Genomic DNA, 15,374 nt, shown 5'->3' with positions numbered 1-15,374 from the left:
TTTCAAGCATTACCGTCAGGCATTTTTCAGCCATGTTCCTTTTTACAAAATAAATTGTGAACGAGGAGAGCAACTGCTTCCTTTCTCCGTGCATCTTTAAAGCTCAACCATAGCCCCTGTTTGCACTGTTGTAACTAACTGTGTCCCTGACATAACCCTGAGCCTTCCTCCCGAAGGCAAGAAAAGATGCTGCTTTTCTGCCCGTTGGGCCAGGGCATTAAACTAGTGGGAGTGTTGGCTTGTGTCAGTCTGCAGGAGAAGATTCCAGTTCAGGTGGCATGTGGGAATGGATCCTTTCTTATTTGTCATTGTGGGAGAAACACATTGGCCATATATGGGGAGGAAAAAAAATTGAGGCCTGGTAAAAGATAATGAGATCTGTGTAACAATTATATGTATGTTTGATATTTAACATCAACTGAGTAAATCTTTCACGTTAAAAATCTCTAGCAGGTTTGCAAGTTTGTGGGAGCAGATTCTCATAAGTTCCTCTACGTTTAAGTTTCCATAATCTCAAATATTACTTGCATGGTTCAGTTTTAAGCATTGATTCAAAATGGCATAGGTGGTTGGTTTGTCTCTTTTTTTTTTTTTTTCCTGCCACTGCTAAATTCTTGAATCATTGATAGTTCATTGAGCATAACCTTTTGCTTTCTGGACTTGCTTCTGATGAAGTCTATACAGGAGCTATGGTACTAGGTAACCCACTGATGACTGCCTTAGGGTTAGCCGGTGTTCCTCACCTGTCTCAGCTTTCAGTACAAACTTCTTAGAACTGACTTTGCCTTGGCTGGGCTTTTGTTTGCTATCTTCCTAACCTGGCAGATTTTTCAGTTTTTTGCCTCTCTCCCAAGGGTGGTTTGGTGTAGGAAAATTTCCAGTTGTTCTTCTGCAGCTGCCACTGAAGACAGAACTCTTCTCTTAACAAAACCTAAACTGGAGTGAGGAAACAAAGTGGCTGAAAATACCCGAGCTCAATCTAAGCAGACAAATGACTGCTTGATATGGTAAGGTAAAAAACCAAGGCCATATATACGCTTTTTAAGGTGAAACAATCTTTTACTGAGAAACGACTGTCTTGCATTTCATAAATTTACAGTTCCTTGCATGGGTATTTCAAAGCTTTTCACTTGTGCTTTTTAAAGTGGAGGGTGTTATCCTATCAGGTATGAGGAGAAGACTGTATTTCAGCACTAGGACTTTTGAGCTTTTTGAGGAGGAACATTCCAGAAGGCTGTACACTCTTAGCAGTAATGGATTTTCATTGTCTTGATGTGAAGGCGTCTCATGTTAACACTAGAATCTTTGGGGACTGTGGTATTTTTTGTTGTGCAGCCTATAAGCAGTACAGTAAAGACATTTCATTTTTTGAGTGCATGTCAGGTTTTTATGGGACACTCAGATGCTTTGGAAGGCTGTATTATTGTTTTTTTTTCCTTATGGTTTTCCCCAAATCTAGTTATGTTGCTTGCTTCTAATCTTTTGTTTGGCACACAGCTGTGTTGCAGAAGCATTTCAAAACTATTCAGATCTACTGCTCCCCTTCTGGGGAGCAAATGTGTCCTTATTCACATACAAGGAAATCTTAGCTCTGCAAACGTCATAGGAAGAACCTTATTGTCCTTGATGGAGCCAGTCTAATGATTTAACCATAAGAAAGTAATTTTAAGAACTTTTGATGTTAGTTTTCCACATTTAAAAATAAATAAATAGTTCCCTACCAAACAAAAAAACCCCAAACCAAACAACCAACCCCCCTCCAAAAAACCAACCAACCAAAACTAAAAGACTGACACAACCAAACTCCTCCACACACATGCATACAGCTTTAAATGGACAAATGTTTAGCTGCAATTGTGTGATGCACGTTGACTCTTTATAAATCCTGTCCCCACTTGGGTAGAATGCTTGTGCCATTAAACATTCAGCAAAACCTGGAATACTTTCCTGAAATGAGTTCTGCATGAGCACGGCACTTGAGAAACTTGGCTTCTCTACACTTCTGCCAAAATTGCATCATGCAAGGGGTCTGCTTGTGAAATGCCATTTCTCAGGCAGGCTGGCAGTTTTACATGTTGACAATAACTAGAATTGTAGCAATCGGGTAGCTTGGGGCTCCCTGTCCTGAGTGGATTTCAGCGGACTATATAGTTGGCGGCGTCAGCCCTGACGTGTGGTCTATTCCTGTGCTTCTGTCCTTGCCCAACACCTTGGGGATACACTTGGCGACTCTTACAACAGAGGCCAATTCAATATTTATTTTTTTTTCCCCCTTCAGAGAGATAGAAGAGTTTAATAGTTTAACATGAGTCACTAGTCAAATATTATACCTAATATGTTCTTTTATTATTAATATATTATAATATTGATAGATAATTTTAACTTGCCTGTGTTGTGAAAATAATCTTTTTTTAGAAGTGGAGCCTGTATGTTGGCAACATCAGCCAACTGCATTGATGGTCCTATTTCTTCATGTTCTCCATGTCCCCAGGAATAGTAAGAATTGATCATTATACAATTGCTGAGATAAAATAAACTGATCTCAATTGGAGAGAGATATTATATTGACAACGCTGACTTCCAGAACATACTCAACTGCAATCCCCTGTGGCTATATCAGCTTATCGACCTGTAGGCTCTCTGTCTGTTTTATCTGAGTCAGAAACCAGGGCAGTTTGTTGGAAACTGCAGTACAAAGCTCAGGCTCTCCTATGTCATTGTCAGGTGGGATTATTATTTTAGGGAAAAATATTGTTGATGGGTATAGTGACTTATTTCTTGTAAAATCATCAATTCCATCTGCATAAGTCACAGCCTTTTTGAACTGTAAGGGTTGTGGTTCTTCTTGATTGTTCAAAACATCATAACTTCTTTTTGAATTAATCTTGGGGCTCTCAGCTATGCAAACACACATTTGAATAACGTTTTCGTTCTTTTATGTTCCTTTGTGTTTTCTAATTGGAAAGTGAGAACTTAAGCCTGTTGATTTCAACCTCAGATTTTCAAAAATGTTGCCCTGCCTTGGCCATGAGGGATGATGTTGCTGATGTTTTCCAGAGCTTTGCTGTCAAATAGTTCAGCAACTGTAGCTCAACCCTATATGATGCTCTCCTGGAAACAAAAATGGTGATAAAAGGAGGCTATTAAATTATAATAGAGTCCACTATTGTGTCTTATGGTTGTAGGTTAACTTTAGACAAGGAAAACACTTCCTTTTCTTTGAAAGAGTAGACTCATGGGCTGTCTAGCGTGTAGTTTTCACAGCTTGTACTGTAGCTAAAGGGAGAAATTTTGTGTGCGTGTCTTTACAGACTGCCGAAGGAACCCTTTCTGAATATAGGTGATATAACTTACATGCTGAACAGAATTTCTAAATGAGTTTTGGGGTTTTTTTGATTACTTTTCTGTCACGTAAACTATGGAGTTCATAGGGTTGTAGACTGCTAAGACCTAAGCAACAAAGTCAAATCATGTTAAAAAGATCCTTGGATATTAGTAGTTTGAAGTACTCTGGGACCTGTTTCTACTAATCTGCAATTTAAAGGAAATCTACAGCTTTTACTTTTTTAAAAGAAATAAACTGCTACATTGATTTTCAAATATATTCTCACCTCCCACTCTCTCCCATCTTCCTCCACTTCTCTCTCCTGGGAAGCGATTAGAAAACTTTAGGTAACTTCTCAATTTAGAGGATAAAATCAACATGTTTTAGTTGGCATTATAATGTGTTTGAATGTCACTGGTACTGGCATGGGACTTTTCTCTTCCTTGCACACTATTGTGCTCCTTCACATTGTTCCTGGTAATTACTGCGATGCGTAGGAAAACGTGGAGGCATGCAGCTGTCTCTTATGCAGCTGACAAATAGCTTTGGAAAAGATAGTTCTTGTTTTACAGGTAAGTAAAAAAAGACAACTCATTCAGTCTTAACAGAACTCTGGATAAGTTTTGGGTAGGGAGGAAATGCAGTGCAGTGGAGGGAAGCGCAGTGGGTGCTCCGTCCCACCCCACTGGTCCCTGCCCAGCACAGGACCGCCGTGAGCTGGGATCTTCCCAGCAATAAAGGGGGAGCGAAGGCTTCTCCTAAAATGCAGTCTTGTGCTGCCTCCACAAAACATCGTGAATAAAGGCTTACTTAAGACGGTCTCCTCTTCTTGATGGCACATTTCCCTGCGGAGTTACATTACTTCTTGAAGTATTTTTAACTTCCTACTAAAAAAAAATATGGATAACTTTGTTTAAATGCAGAAAACTTATAAATAATATGTGAGGATAAGGAACTAGGGCAGAAGGAAAATATATTTTTGGAATACTGCTATATTATTTTTTTTTCTCAGATCAGAACTTTGAATGCCAGGTGTGGCATAGTTTTATAATGCTATATGCAAAGACTAAATGGGTTTTATAAATTAGCCTTTGTTAATGTATATCTGAATAATACTTTATATACATTCAGAGGAAGCGGACGTAATACATTATGACTAGAATTTACTATGAAGGTGTTGTTGTATTTTAGTGGCAGAAAAAGCAAGAAAGATTAATATGACTTCCCTTATGTTTAAAACAGGAGTTCCAGTCTATGAGGTTTTTCTCTGTATGGCTTTCTCATTTTTCTCTATGCTTTTCTTGCTTTTTTCAGAAGAACTTGAAGAAAAAATTGAGTGAGAATTACATGATACCATTTACTGATGAGCATGTTTTAATATTCTGTTGCAGAAGGACTCCATGAAAGATGACAGAAGAAGTTATTGTTATTGCAAAGTGGGATTACACTGCACAGCAGGACCAAGAACTTGACATCAAGAAAAATGAACGTCTTTGGCTATTAGATGATTCCAAGACATGGTGGAGGGTAAGAAACGCGGCCAACAAAACGGGATATGTGCCATCAAATTATGTGGAGCGAAAAAACAGCTTGAAGAAAGGTTCTCTGGTTAAAAATCTAAAAGACACATTGGGTAAGTCCTTTTGTATTTTGGAAGAAGTTTAGTAGACTTGATGGGTTTCAGATTGGGAATGTGATGTTAATATAAATATTTTTTAACATGCTTGTTTGGTTTTTCTTAATCTTTAGTATGAGGTGACATGGTGGATGATTGAAAGGAGGGAGGGAGAGAGTGGGGGTGGGGGGAGAATCATGTGGAAAAATCTGTAACAGGTTTTCTCACATCACAACCAGGAGAATAAGATGTTATTTTTGTTCCAGTTTGTCAGAGGTTGTGTATTTTCAGTAGCTGAAGAAGTGTGTTTTCATTGAGATACCAACTGCTGAATCCTCTCCTCTCACGCCAAGTCCTCTCACTCAGAAATAGAGGGATGTAAACTGGATTGTTCAGCATAGCTATCATAGCAAAGATAAATCTCTTTATGAATGGGATCATACAATGTGGCTATGTGCAATGTTAGGGGTTAAGCTTCTGTGGTCCAAGATGTTCCTTCTGCTTCCAGGTCCTTACTATGTACTGTTTTATACTTGCACAGGAGTTCTTCACAACAGTGTATCATACATATAAAATAATATACCTTTGAGTGTATTTTGAAGAACTGTAAATTTTTTATTTGCATTTTTATTTATATCCAACAGAAATGTGTTGTGAGTGAAGGAACAGAGACGTGTCCTAGCATATATACATGTTTACCTCCTTGATCTTAACAAAGCTGCACGCTGCAGGGTGCTTCGCTTCACTATGGTGGTCACTGATGAAACGGTGTGAGAACGAAGCTTGGTGGTTTCATGGCTGAGCCTTCGCTGGTGTCGCATCTTCCATACCTCAGCCCTTTGCACACACGTGCACGGGTTTTTAACTTCTGAAGGACTGTTATTACAATCTACCAATTTCCCTGTACCTTTTCTAATAGTTTTCTCTGTGTGTTGTTTGTTCATCTGAAGCAGAAAATACCATGTGGTGGAGCCTGGCTTTCTCTTTTGCAGTGACCACATGCACCTGCCAAGCATACAGTGCAAAGCACATCACATACCCTTTTATGCGCATACATCCTGTGACAGTAAAAAACTGCCTAAACTAACCCACAGATTGGCTCAGGATATTCCTAACACCTCCCCCCTCCAAAAATGTTAGTGCTTAAGAGTATTCTTTTTTTCTAGTTTAAGGGCTGTGAACTGCTTAGCATAATGAAACTTATATCTGTTCTGTGCACCACGTATTTGTACAATTTTCTTTTTACCTTTCCTGAATCAGAGTCCTCAACTAAACTGTAGTCTTTAAGCCTTGCTTGTCTTGCTGTACAGTAATTTCCCATTCAGAACAAGGAGACCATGTGTCCTTCCTTAGAGGATCCTTTGTTCTGAGCAGCCATCAAGAATGCACTACTTTTTTTAAACAAAGGCTTGCAAATTGCAAGGCTGATGCTTGATCTAGTGAAACAGCTTTTGAAAGTTTTGCTGCACCCAGTGAAACAAGTTCTTAAGTTCTCTTTATAGAAATATGTCTAATGTCTCATCAAACATGCCTCTCCTAAGATCACAAGAAAATTCACATTAAAATACCCGCTAACCCAGCACAGATGGGAATGGCAGTCATGAATATAAACCAAATCTATTTTCAGCTTAGATCTTGAAGCTGTTACCAAAATATCAGGTACTGAACTTAAAAAAAAAAGAGAGAGAGAAAAAAAAAAAAAAAAAAAGTATTTATCAACCAGTTAGTCAAAAGTCTTGTGAAACCTCAAAAGAGAAACAGCAGGCTGTTAGCTGCTTCCAGCAACAGGGCCAGTGGGCTTTAAAGAGAGGGACCCTCGGACATACCTGGACCCACCTCTCGTACTTGCAGCATTCCAGCAAATGGTTGCTTCCGTGGAGATGCGCTTTTCCCTACCTGTTCCTTACTCAATTACATTTCCTTGTGTTCAAACATGCTTCATCTGAAAGCATTGTTACCGCGCAAATGATGTAGTGTGTTGTCTATGTTATTGCCCATAGCTATCTGCCACTCTTGTGCTTACCCACGGTAATTACTGGTGGTTGATTTATACTTACTTCCAGATACTCAATAAATATGAAAAGTGCCAGCCATAGTTCAAATTGTGGCAGACCCCATAAGAGCTATTACTATTTAATTAATAGTCTCCGTGGTTGGCTGTTGAAGATGCATCATCTAAATAGTTCTTAATCCATATAGTCTGCGTTCTAATGAAAGTTTATGGCACCAGTTAATGCATCGGTGTCTCGTACATAAAAAGCCAAATACACCATGAAAGTTTACTACTTTTCCTGATTAGGGCAACTTTGTAAAACTTTTAATCTCATCAGAGAATGAAGTCATACTTGTTTGATGCTGAAAACTAATTTTCCCAGAACTCTGTTGACTGTCATTAATTGAATCTCAGCCCTCGAATACTTATTAATAGAATCCCATCAACTTTACTGTTGTTTGGCTTGAGGTTGGTGTAAGGTTAATGGGCATGTGCGTATCTAGAACATGCAGCTTGATGGTTTAAAACGTCAGTCTGTTTTCAGCGATGTCTTAAGGCTTCTGGAATTTCTGTCATATTTCAGCATTTTTGGAAAAGAACATCAGCAAATAAAACGTGGTCAGAGCCAGCTCTTTTAAATGTGTTGGGTGCGTATTAAAATGCTGATTAACACTTGTTTAGCGTATGTTCATTAAATCAGTTACTTGTGGACTGAAAAACAGCTCACCTCAAATCTCAAATGACCTCCAGTAATTTCTGAAGAGATACTTTTGGATCATCCTACATCTTTTTACAAAACAATAGCCTTTTCTGCACCGTTCGCTTTGTCTTTCCCCTTCTAAGGACTTACTCTATTGTACTGCAACTTCTTTTAGTCCTATCATCAGGGAATTTTTCCAAAACTTTTAGCTTTCCTTAAATGACTTGGAGACATTTTGAGACTTGTAATTTTTCTATTGATGGCTTTCTGTTTTTATCATTTTTCTGTTTGATATACATTACTTCTGTGTTCTTAAATCTCTTTCTGGAGTGAACTCTAATGGATACAGAGCTACAATGGCCCGGTTTTAATTATGGAAATGTAGCGTATAGGCCATCTATTAAGTATTTTAAATGATTCGTCTTCTCATTCCCCTTTTTGTCTTAACCGAGTGATACTGTGAGTAAAAAGTTAATGACAATTTAGCCATTTCAAATTACTGTCTGCTGTTTGCTCACATTGAATGAAATCTGGTAATTATTACTATTCTTAAGGCAAAAGCCAGCTTCCAGGCCTGTGATTAAAATTTCATCTTCATTCATTATAATGAAGTTTAAAATAGTTTCCTTTTACAGTATTTCTTTTGTGGGGAGGGTATTTTTTATACATTTTGATTAAGTCTTACTGAGCAAGAGACTTCCAGCATGCATCTTCCCAACTGTAATTTTCTGTAATCTAATTCTTTCCATGTGCTGGGGGTGGGAAGGAATTCCCGTATCCATTTGGATGGAGCGGGTGTTTGCCAGCACCACCCCCAGAGCTGCCTCTGAGTGTGGCTCCACGGGTTTCCCCTTCTGCAGCAAAGATGATCTATGCTTGCTGGCTCATCTCCGTCATGCTGAACAGAAACCTTATCTGAAGGAAGCAAAAATAATTAAGAGTCGGCTGTTTGTGTAAGCAAAGTTAAACTTCTGCATTTTTTCCATCCCTTCGCAAGTCATTTTCCTGGCAACCGCACAACTCCCAGGCAGCAGTGTGCCACGGGTGACTGGTGCGTGTGATCCAGCGGCAGGGTGCTGTTTTCATGGGAATCCACGATTTTCTGAACGTTACTGCTTTGGCTTCAAAACCAACACTGCATAATAGGGATTTCTTAAAGATGTCCGGTTTTGCTCCCTTTAGTGAGCAACCACCGAAAAACCTTGAAGACATTTCCACTTGCTTCTTGGTGTGGGTTTTTGAACAGATGCCCAGCAAAAGAAATAAGGTTTATGAAAAAGTATTGAAAGAGAGATTGGACATCAAAAATACAGGAGAGATGTGTTTGCAAAATGTGTAGGAACAATAGAAACACTAGAGTTTGGCAATGATGTCGTGTTGGCAATGATGGCAAATGACAGTCATCTCGATAGCGTCTCACAGAGATGTTTAAGTTGCATGAGAGACTCTTCAAATGCCTTCTTTTTTAAGCTTCTGTAAGTCAGTAAAACATTTCAGTAACTTTTCAGTTTTAATTCATTCAGTGTGCCAGATTTTCACATCTGTAAAGTAAGAATTGCCAAGTGAGATGTAAAGTACAGAAACCAGTCCTTACTTGCATCGCTGTTCCTAATACGTTCTTTCAGAAGTGTTGTGAGCATCCAGGAGTATTTCATGTGTTTGTCAGCCTCCACGATGCGTACCTGGGTCAATCTGTAGATCTGTGCAGCAGTTCCTGAGTGCTGTATATGCTGTTGCTTCCAAGAACCAACAGTTTACACCTCTCCTCTTCTCCCCTGGTTATTTTAATTTATTTCTATGAAAAGAGTTTTTTCACATTTATAACTTAGCATTTTTCCATTTGAGAGTTACTTAATATCACCTTAAGCGTACCTTTCTGGAAATTGCTGGGGAAGTTAGCTTTTTTTCTTGAGACAGTCACTGCTTACTAACAAGCAGAAATGCGGAATAGGTCGTTTTTTAATGCAATGTTTTCTTTAACATTGGAAAACACTGTTGGTTAAGAGGTTTGGTGTACTTCCTTTTTAAACTCAAATTTAAACTATTACCATCATAGTTCTGCATAACATGGTCATGAAATCTCATTCTCCAAATAAGTCATCAACCTTTAACTTCTGGTGTGTGGGTTAGTGGTCCTTCTTTTATTATTTTGGTTTTGAGGATTTTTATTTTTTTTTAATATCCTAGTGGCCCAGTTTTGGTAGTTCTAGCATGGTATGTGTAGTACATTTAATTGTACAAGGTGGTATTTTGACATTCATCAAATCATTTCTAAATCTTGTCTTGAGTTGATTGAAATTTGATTACTGCTTTAGTCTTTCACTGGTGAAAGTTACATATGTGACTCTAATTGTTGTGGTTTTTAACTGAACTTTTTCCAGTTCTTCAGCACTAGTTTTTAAGAGTGTAATTACGAGAAGCATACACAGTATTTCTGGCACAGTCGCAGCTATAAATTGACTCTTCCGTAGTCTTTGCTTGATGAATTTGTGTTTGTTTATCAGCAAATTGCCTTAGCCATATTCGCTGCAGGATCACAGAAGACACATTAAATCGGTAATATAACCAAGTACTAGTTTGAAAATATTTCTATTAGTTTCTAATTAGTTGTTTTCAATTTAAGTATTTTCTGGACACCATGTGGGTGTAAAATATACTACAGAATGAAAGAATAGTGGAAATAAGAATAAATGATATCGTTGTATAATAAGTACACTGTTGTATAGCACAGCCTCTTAAGCTTTGTGGAGTTTATGTTCATAAAACCAGAATTGCCTTATAAGATGGAAGTTATTTTAATCTCTTTAGAACTTTGAGTTCCTGATGTTGTTGGACCTCCTTGTCACAGACCTGTAAGAAGTGCTAGTCTTTCCACTCAAGAGCAAGCATTTAATGAATTTAATTTTAAACAATAACCAACCAACCTTCAGATCTTTATACAGTACATAGCTACTTGTCAAGTTATTTATCATATATAAAGATTTGTAAGAACAAATGAATGATATGAATTCTTTTATTTAGCCAAACATCTCTAGTTGAAATTGGCAGTAAAATCCCCTTGTAGGAATTCAACACAAATAAAAGTATTTTTCCTGTGTCACTTTATGTTGCTTTGAAGCTTTCTAGCTTGTCAGAAAATGTGGGCATGACAGTAGTGGCATGTCTGTCATGTCTCTTGGAGGACTGGGTGAGGGTAAATAGTCTGTACTGACACTTCTAAGCAGTTGATGTACAGGAATTTAAGGTCCTCTTTACAGAGAGGAGGTGGTTGAAGTTTTTATATACAGCACAAATCGTTGCTCAGTTTCCTAGAATCTGTGTGTTAAAATAGCTTGTTCCATGGTTGAATTTGTTCAGTAAAAGCACTTTCGCTGCTGCACTTGATCCTGTTTGTTAGTTGCTTTGCTCAAAGTAAGCATGTTTGTTTGTGGGGCAAGGTGGCAACGGTGGTGACTCTTCACCAGTGAGGAGATTGAGGAACGTGGTTTTGCGGTAGTGAGAGATGCTGACGGGAACTCTGTTTAGGTGTGGTGTCTTTGGTGGTTTGGGAAGGAAAAAAAAAAGCTAGAACAATTGCATTTCTTCCATCTTCACAGTAATAATAGATTGATCGGGTTGCATGGATTGCTGTCATTAGATGCTGAGAAAGGAGAGATGGGAGATGCTCACAATGATTTGAAAACACAGGGAAGAGATTTCTTCCATTTCCATGTGGAGTTAGGAGCTGGCAGTGCTGATACCACTGGAGCGGTAGCAGGTGATTTGTGTAATAAGGAATTCAAATGCTTTGCTACTTTCTGGAAATGTATCTGCCTCATGATCGTCATCAAAACCTAGACTTGGCTTAAGCGGCTGTTTTCAGTTCATTGATGATCTTTGAAGATCTAGAGACATATTCAATAGTAGTAGCTCTGCATATGGGAAATGATACAAGAAGACATTGATGACATGGTACGGTCTGCTGTCTCGCTATCAATTTGATATATACGTAATGGCAGAAGATTATATTTATTTTGAATTAGTGTTACTATTATGCATATTAAAATAGTCTCCCAGAATGCAAAACAAACTCACAAATTTATCATTATGGACCTATTCTACGCCTGTAAAAATTTAAATAACTTTATGCATATCAACTATGTCCAGTGAAAGCAGCATTAAAGGAATTGAAGTCTCTGCTTTGTGGAACTAAAATCAGACTTTCTAAAAAATACTGTGCTATAATTTCTAAAGGAACATGGGCTTAAGAAGGAAAAAAATCTGAAATTGCAGAGCAGACTGATGGAGGGGGAAAAAAAAAACACAAACCAACCCCAAAACAAAATAAAACACAGACTTCATGCTTTTTTATTACCTGCAGCAAAAAGACTTGAAAACAAAGAAAATTCGTAAATGTTCTGGAGAGCTCAAGGTACACAGTAGTGCTTCCTTTACTGCTTGATAAAAGGCTGTCTCTGCCGGATGTATGTATCGGGACCTTTATCTGATCAGAGATGAAAAGCCCAAAGCAGCAGTGAGAGCAGAACCTGCAGCTTGTCGCAGTCCCCTGAGCTCCAGTGCTGGCTGGTGATGGGAGCAGAACTTTGCTCTTTTTCCAGTTTACAGTTGCGTGTATTATATTCTGCTGAAAGTTTGTCTTAGGCGAATTATTTATTACTGTGTGCTATTTAAAGGATTTGCGGCTTCAAGAGTTTGAAACAAACATATAATGGAAACCATGATGTGTCCTACCTTACAGCGGATTTTCTAATACAGTGGTTGCAGTAAAATGTTGCAAGGCTGAAGGTGTAAAGAAATCTTGCTGGTTTTAGTCCACATTGAGTGAATAAATTTGTTCTTTGAATTGTATTAGAAGTTTTGTGTAATAGGCACTTCTCTCTCCCCTCCACACGCAGCGTGTGTGTGCTTGGAGGTACAATTTGACATTTAAAGATCACAGAACGAACCTTCATTTTAGTCATAATTATGTTTTGAAAAGATAAAAGGATCACCTTAACTCAATGTGGCTGCATGTATGGTGTCTTTGGTATTATTTCCCTCAGCTGTCACCTTCGAGGACCCTTGGTTTTGCCTCTCTCTGAGCCATTTATGTTTCAACACGTAATCATGTTTGGCCTTAGAGCAAGCCCAAAAATTAGCTCCCAAGGTAGTTTCATTGTTCTCTATTAAAGAGGGTCACCCTGTTGCCGGTAGCTCTTCCTACACCCTGTTGCAGCCGTGGAGGCAGAGCCTTTTGCTCTCTTAGCATTAAAAGTTTGTGTCTGAACCCTCAACTCTTTTGATGTTTCATTTTTTTCCATAGAATAAAATCCTTTAAGCAATCTACTAATTATGTCTCTTTTTCTGAGGCAATGAAAATAGAGTATGGTTTTTTTCCAAGTAGTGTCTTGTACTGGATTTCTTGCATCGTGTTCCTTTTGGTCCTCCTTTCCCTCAGGTTCCTGGGAGGACCAAAGTCCGCTGAAGCAGCAGAACTGGGGCCGCAGTGTGGGTCACCGCATTGCACCCTGCTTCCGTAAGCGTGTGCTTATGGGGGGATGCACTCACCGCAGTTCTTCAGAAAACGTGGTATCTGTGTGCTCTATATACTGTCCTCTCCTTTAACTTCACGTCCTAGCGCATGAAGGTGGTAGCAGAGAAGAAACAGTCGACAGTAGCTCATTTTGAGGTCTTGCATATACCTTGTTTGATGTATATAGCTGCCTCACCCTTCTAAAGACCGAGCTGAGATGGCCGGCAAAAATCAATAGCCTGAGTGTGTATGCTGGGGGACAGCATTTTCCTAAGAATTCCAGGGACTCAAAGGACAAGCAATTTTTCTATGTTGAAGTGGCAGCAGCTGTTCTTTCTATTGCCTTAGCATCATCAGGGAATTCTTCTCATTTAGATGTGGGTATTTCCTCCAAAATGCATCCCTAAATAATTCTTTCAATATTACTGAATCTCTCTTTTTTTGATGCCTTGGGCTGTCTTAACATTTAATCTTCCAGGGTCTTTCAGAGTATTTTGTTTCTTTTTCTCTGTGTAGTCCCACTTGGGTTCCATTGCTTTCTGTTTCCCCGGTTGTTTGAAGACCCGAACAATAGGTGGCTATTCTGTGACATGTTTTTATACCATGCAAACAAAATTTCTAAATTACCATTCAGGCTAAAAAAATGGTCTTTGTCTTATAGTGTACAAGAGAAGTTTCTTTCCTTTTTCTGAGTCTTAAAAATGTTTTGTTTTGTGGAGTGTGTCCATAAAGCAGTACTCAAGATGCATGCAATGTATGCAGACACCCAGCATAAACCTGCTACGTGGGAGAAAATGTCGGCCTCTGTTGGTTTTAAGGAGGAGGGTTCCAGTGGCAGAGATGCCGTGCTTTGAGAGTCACTTCAACGGTAAACCTGATTGTTTAGTGACAAGTAGTTTTTGCGGTCTCAGCAAACAGATTTGGACAGACACCATTCATGCGAATGGGCGGTCAGGTTGGCCAGGTGGACATTCAAGGATGCTGTTTCTACTAGGTGACTCTTTGTATTTTGCACCAGAAAATTGATTTAGGACTTTGGCTGTAGACAGCTTAAACTATACACTATCATTGCCATCAATCCTGTTTAGCAGTCTTTGGGACCTTGTAAATGACAGAAAATAAAAAGTGAAAGAAAGAAGAAAGGAAAAATGTATTTTGATGTAATGAAAACACTGTTGTTGTTGTACCTGGGCTCTACCAATTTACAAACCTGTAAGATTATTTTTTTAATTGTTCATTCAGGAAGTTGTTCTCTGGAACAGGAGCTAAATTTATTACTGTATTACTTACTAATTCATCATTGAGTTTTCACGTACAGAAGAAATCGGTTTAGTTTGTGTGTGAGTTGTGGGGTTTTGTGTGTGTTTTGGCTGCGAGGGCGAAACCTCAGAGGAGATGGGCTGTTTTGTTAAGTGAGCCATTTTCCCCTGCTACTTCCCCTTTAGTGATGGGGAGGTCTGGTTTTGCGCATGTACTTGCAAATAACCCGAGAGCCCTTGGTTAATGAATCTGTGAGCATTGCAATTCAGAGAGGAAGTTAGTAAAGAAAAGGTGGTATTTGCTTTCCTTTCCTACAAGGAGCTTGGAATAAAATTGCAGTATCCTTGACAGGCTGCTAAGGAGTTCTGAAGTTTCCAAAGAAAAATGAAATAAACACCTTGAATTTTCTTGTAAAATAGTATTTAATGTTTGAAAACATTAGTAGAGTATAGCATTGTCATTCTGACCTTACAGTAGAATTACTAAAACTTTACATCATGCTTGGTGTTGGTACGGGCCACCTGGAATAAAACGCTATGACCTCGAAGAGTAGCTGACCATGTTACATTCAGGAGGGCCTACCATGAGTTCTTTGATGCCGAGAGATTGCCCTTTAGTTGGTATTTGCATCATTGTCTTCTAATGCATTTCTTTGAGTTGAGGGGCTATATAATTACTGCTTTGCAATTTATTTGTTCAGGTTTGGGCTTGAGGATCTGAACTTCAATCTGTATTTGTAACACCTATTAAGCCTTTCATTTTCATGTACAGAATTGAGAGCAAATTCGAGCAAACAAGAAGTGAAGTGACCAAGTTAGTCCTATAATTGCCTGCATCCAAAATAGAATGATTCTGTCTTGGTTATCCAGAAGAGTCTTTTTAAATTGGAGGGTCATCACCTTACATTCACAGTAGTCTACTTTGTACTTGCTGAATTATTTGGTTTTTTAAAAAATAAAAAATTGAGTG

The 15,374-nt window shown here is 38.6% G+C and overlaps 1 protein-coding gene across 1 annotated transcript in view; it reads left to right on the top strand.

Annotated features, from left to right (window-relative positions):
* The window catches only part of NCK2 (NCK adaptor protein 2), a gene marked incomplete at its 3' end in the record, with an annotated part of 42,732 nt that overhangs the window by 17,089 nt on the left and 10,269 nt on the right, over positions 1 to 15,374 (top strand). Inside the window, exon 2 of the mRNA XM_009705990.1 lies at positions 4,717 to 4,958. Coding sequence (XP_009704292.1) covers positions 4,733 to 4,958 — 226 coding nt within the window. The remainder of the gene's footprint in view (positions 1 to 4,716; positions 4,959 to 15,374) is intronic.

This window comes from Cariama cristata, unplaced genomic scaffold (genome assembly GCF_000690535.1).
Source record: "Cariama cristata isolate BGI_N322 unplaced genomic scaffold, ASM69053v1 scaffold5608, whole genome shotgun sequence".
Classification (NCBI taxonomy): Eukaryota; Metazoa; Chordata; class Aves; order Cariamiformes; family Cariamidae; genus Cariama; species Cariama cristata.
This window is presented reverse-complemented; position numbering and strand designations above follow the sequence as displayed.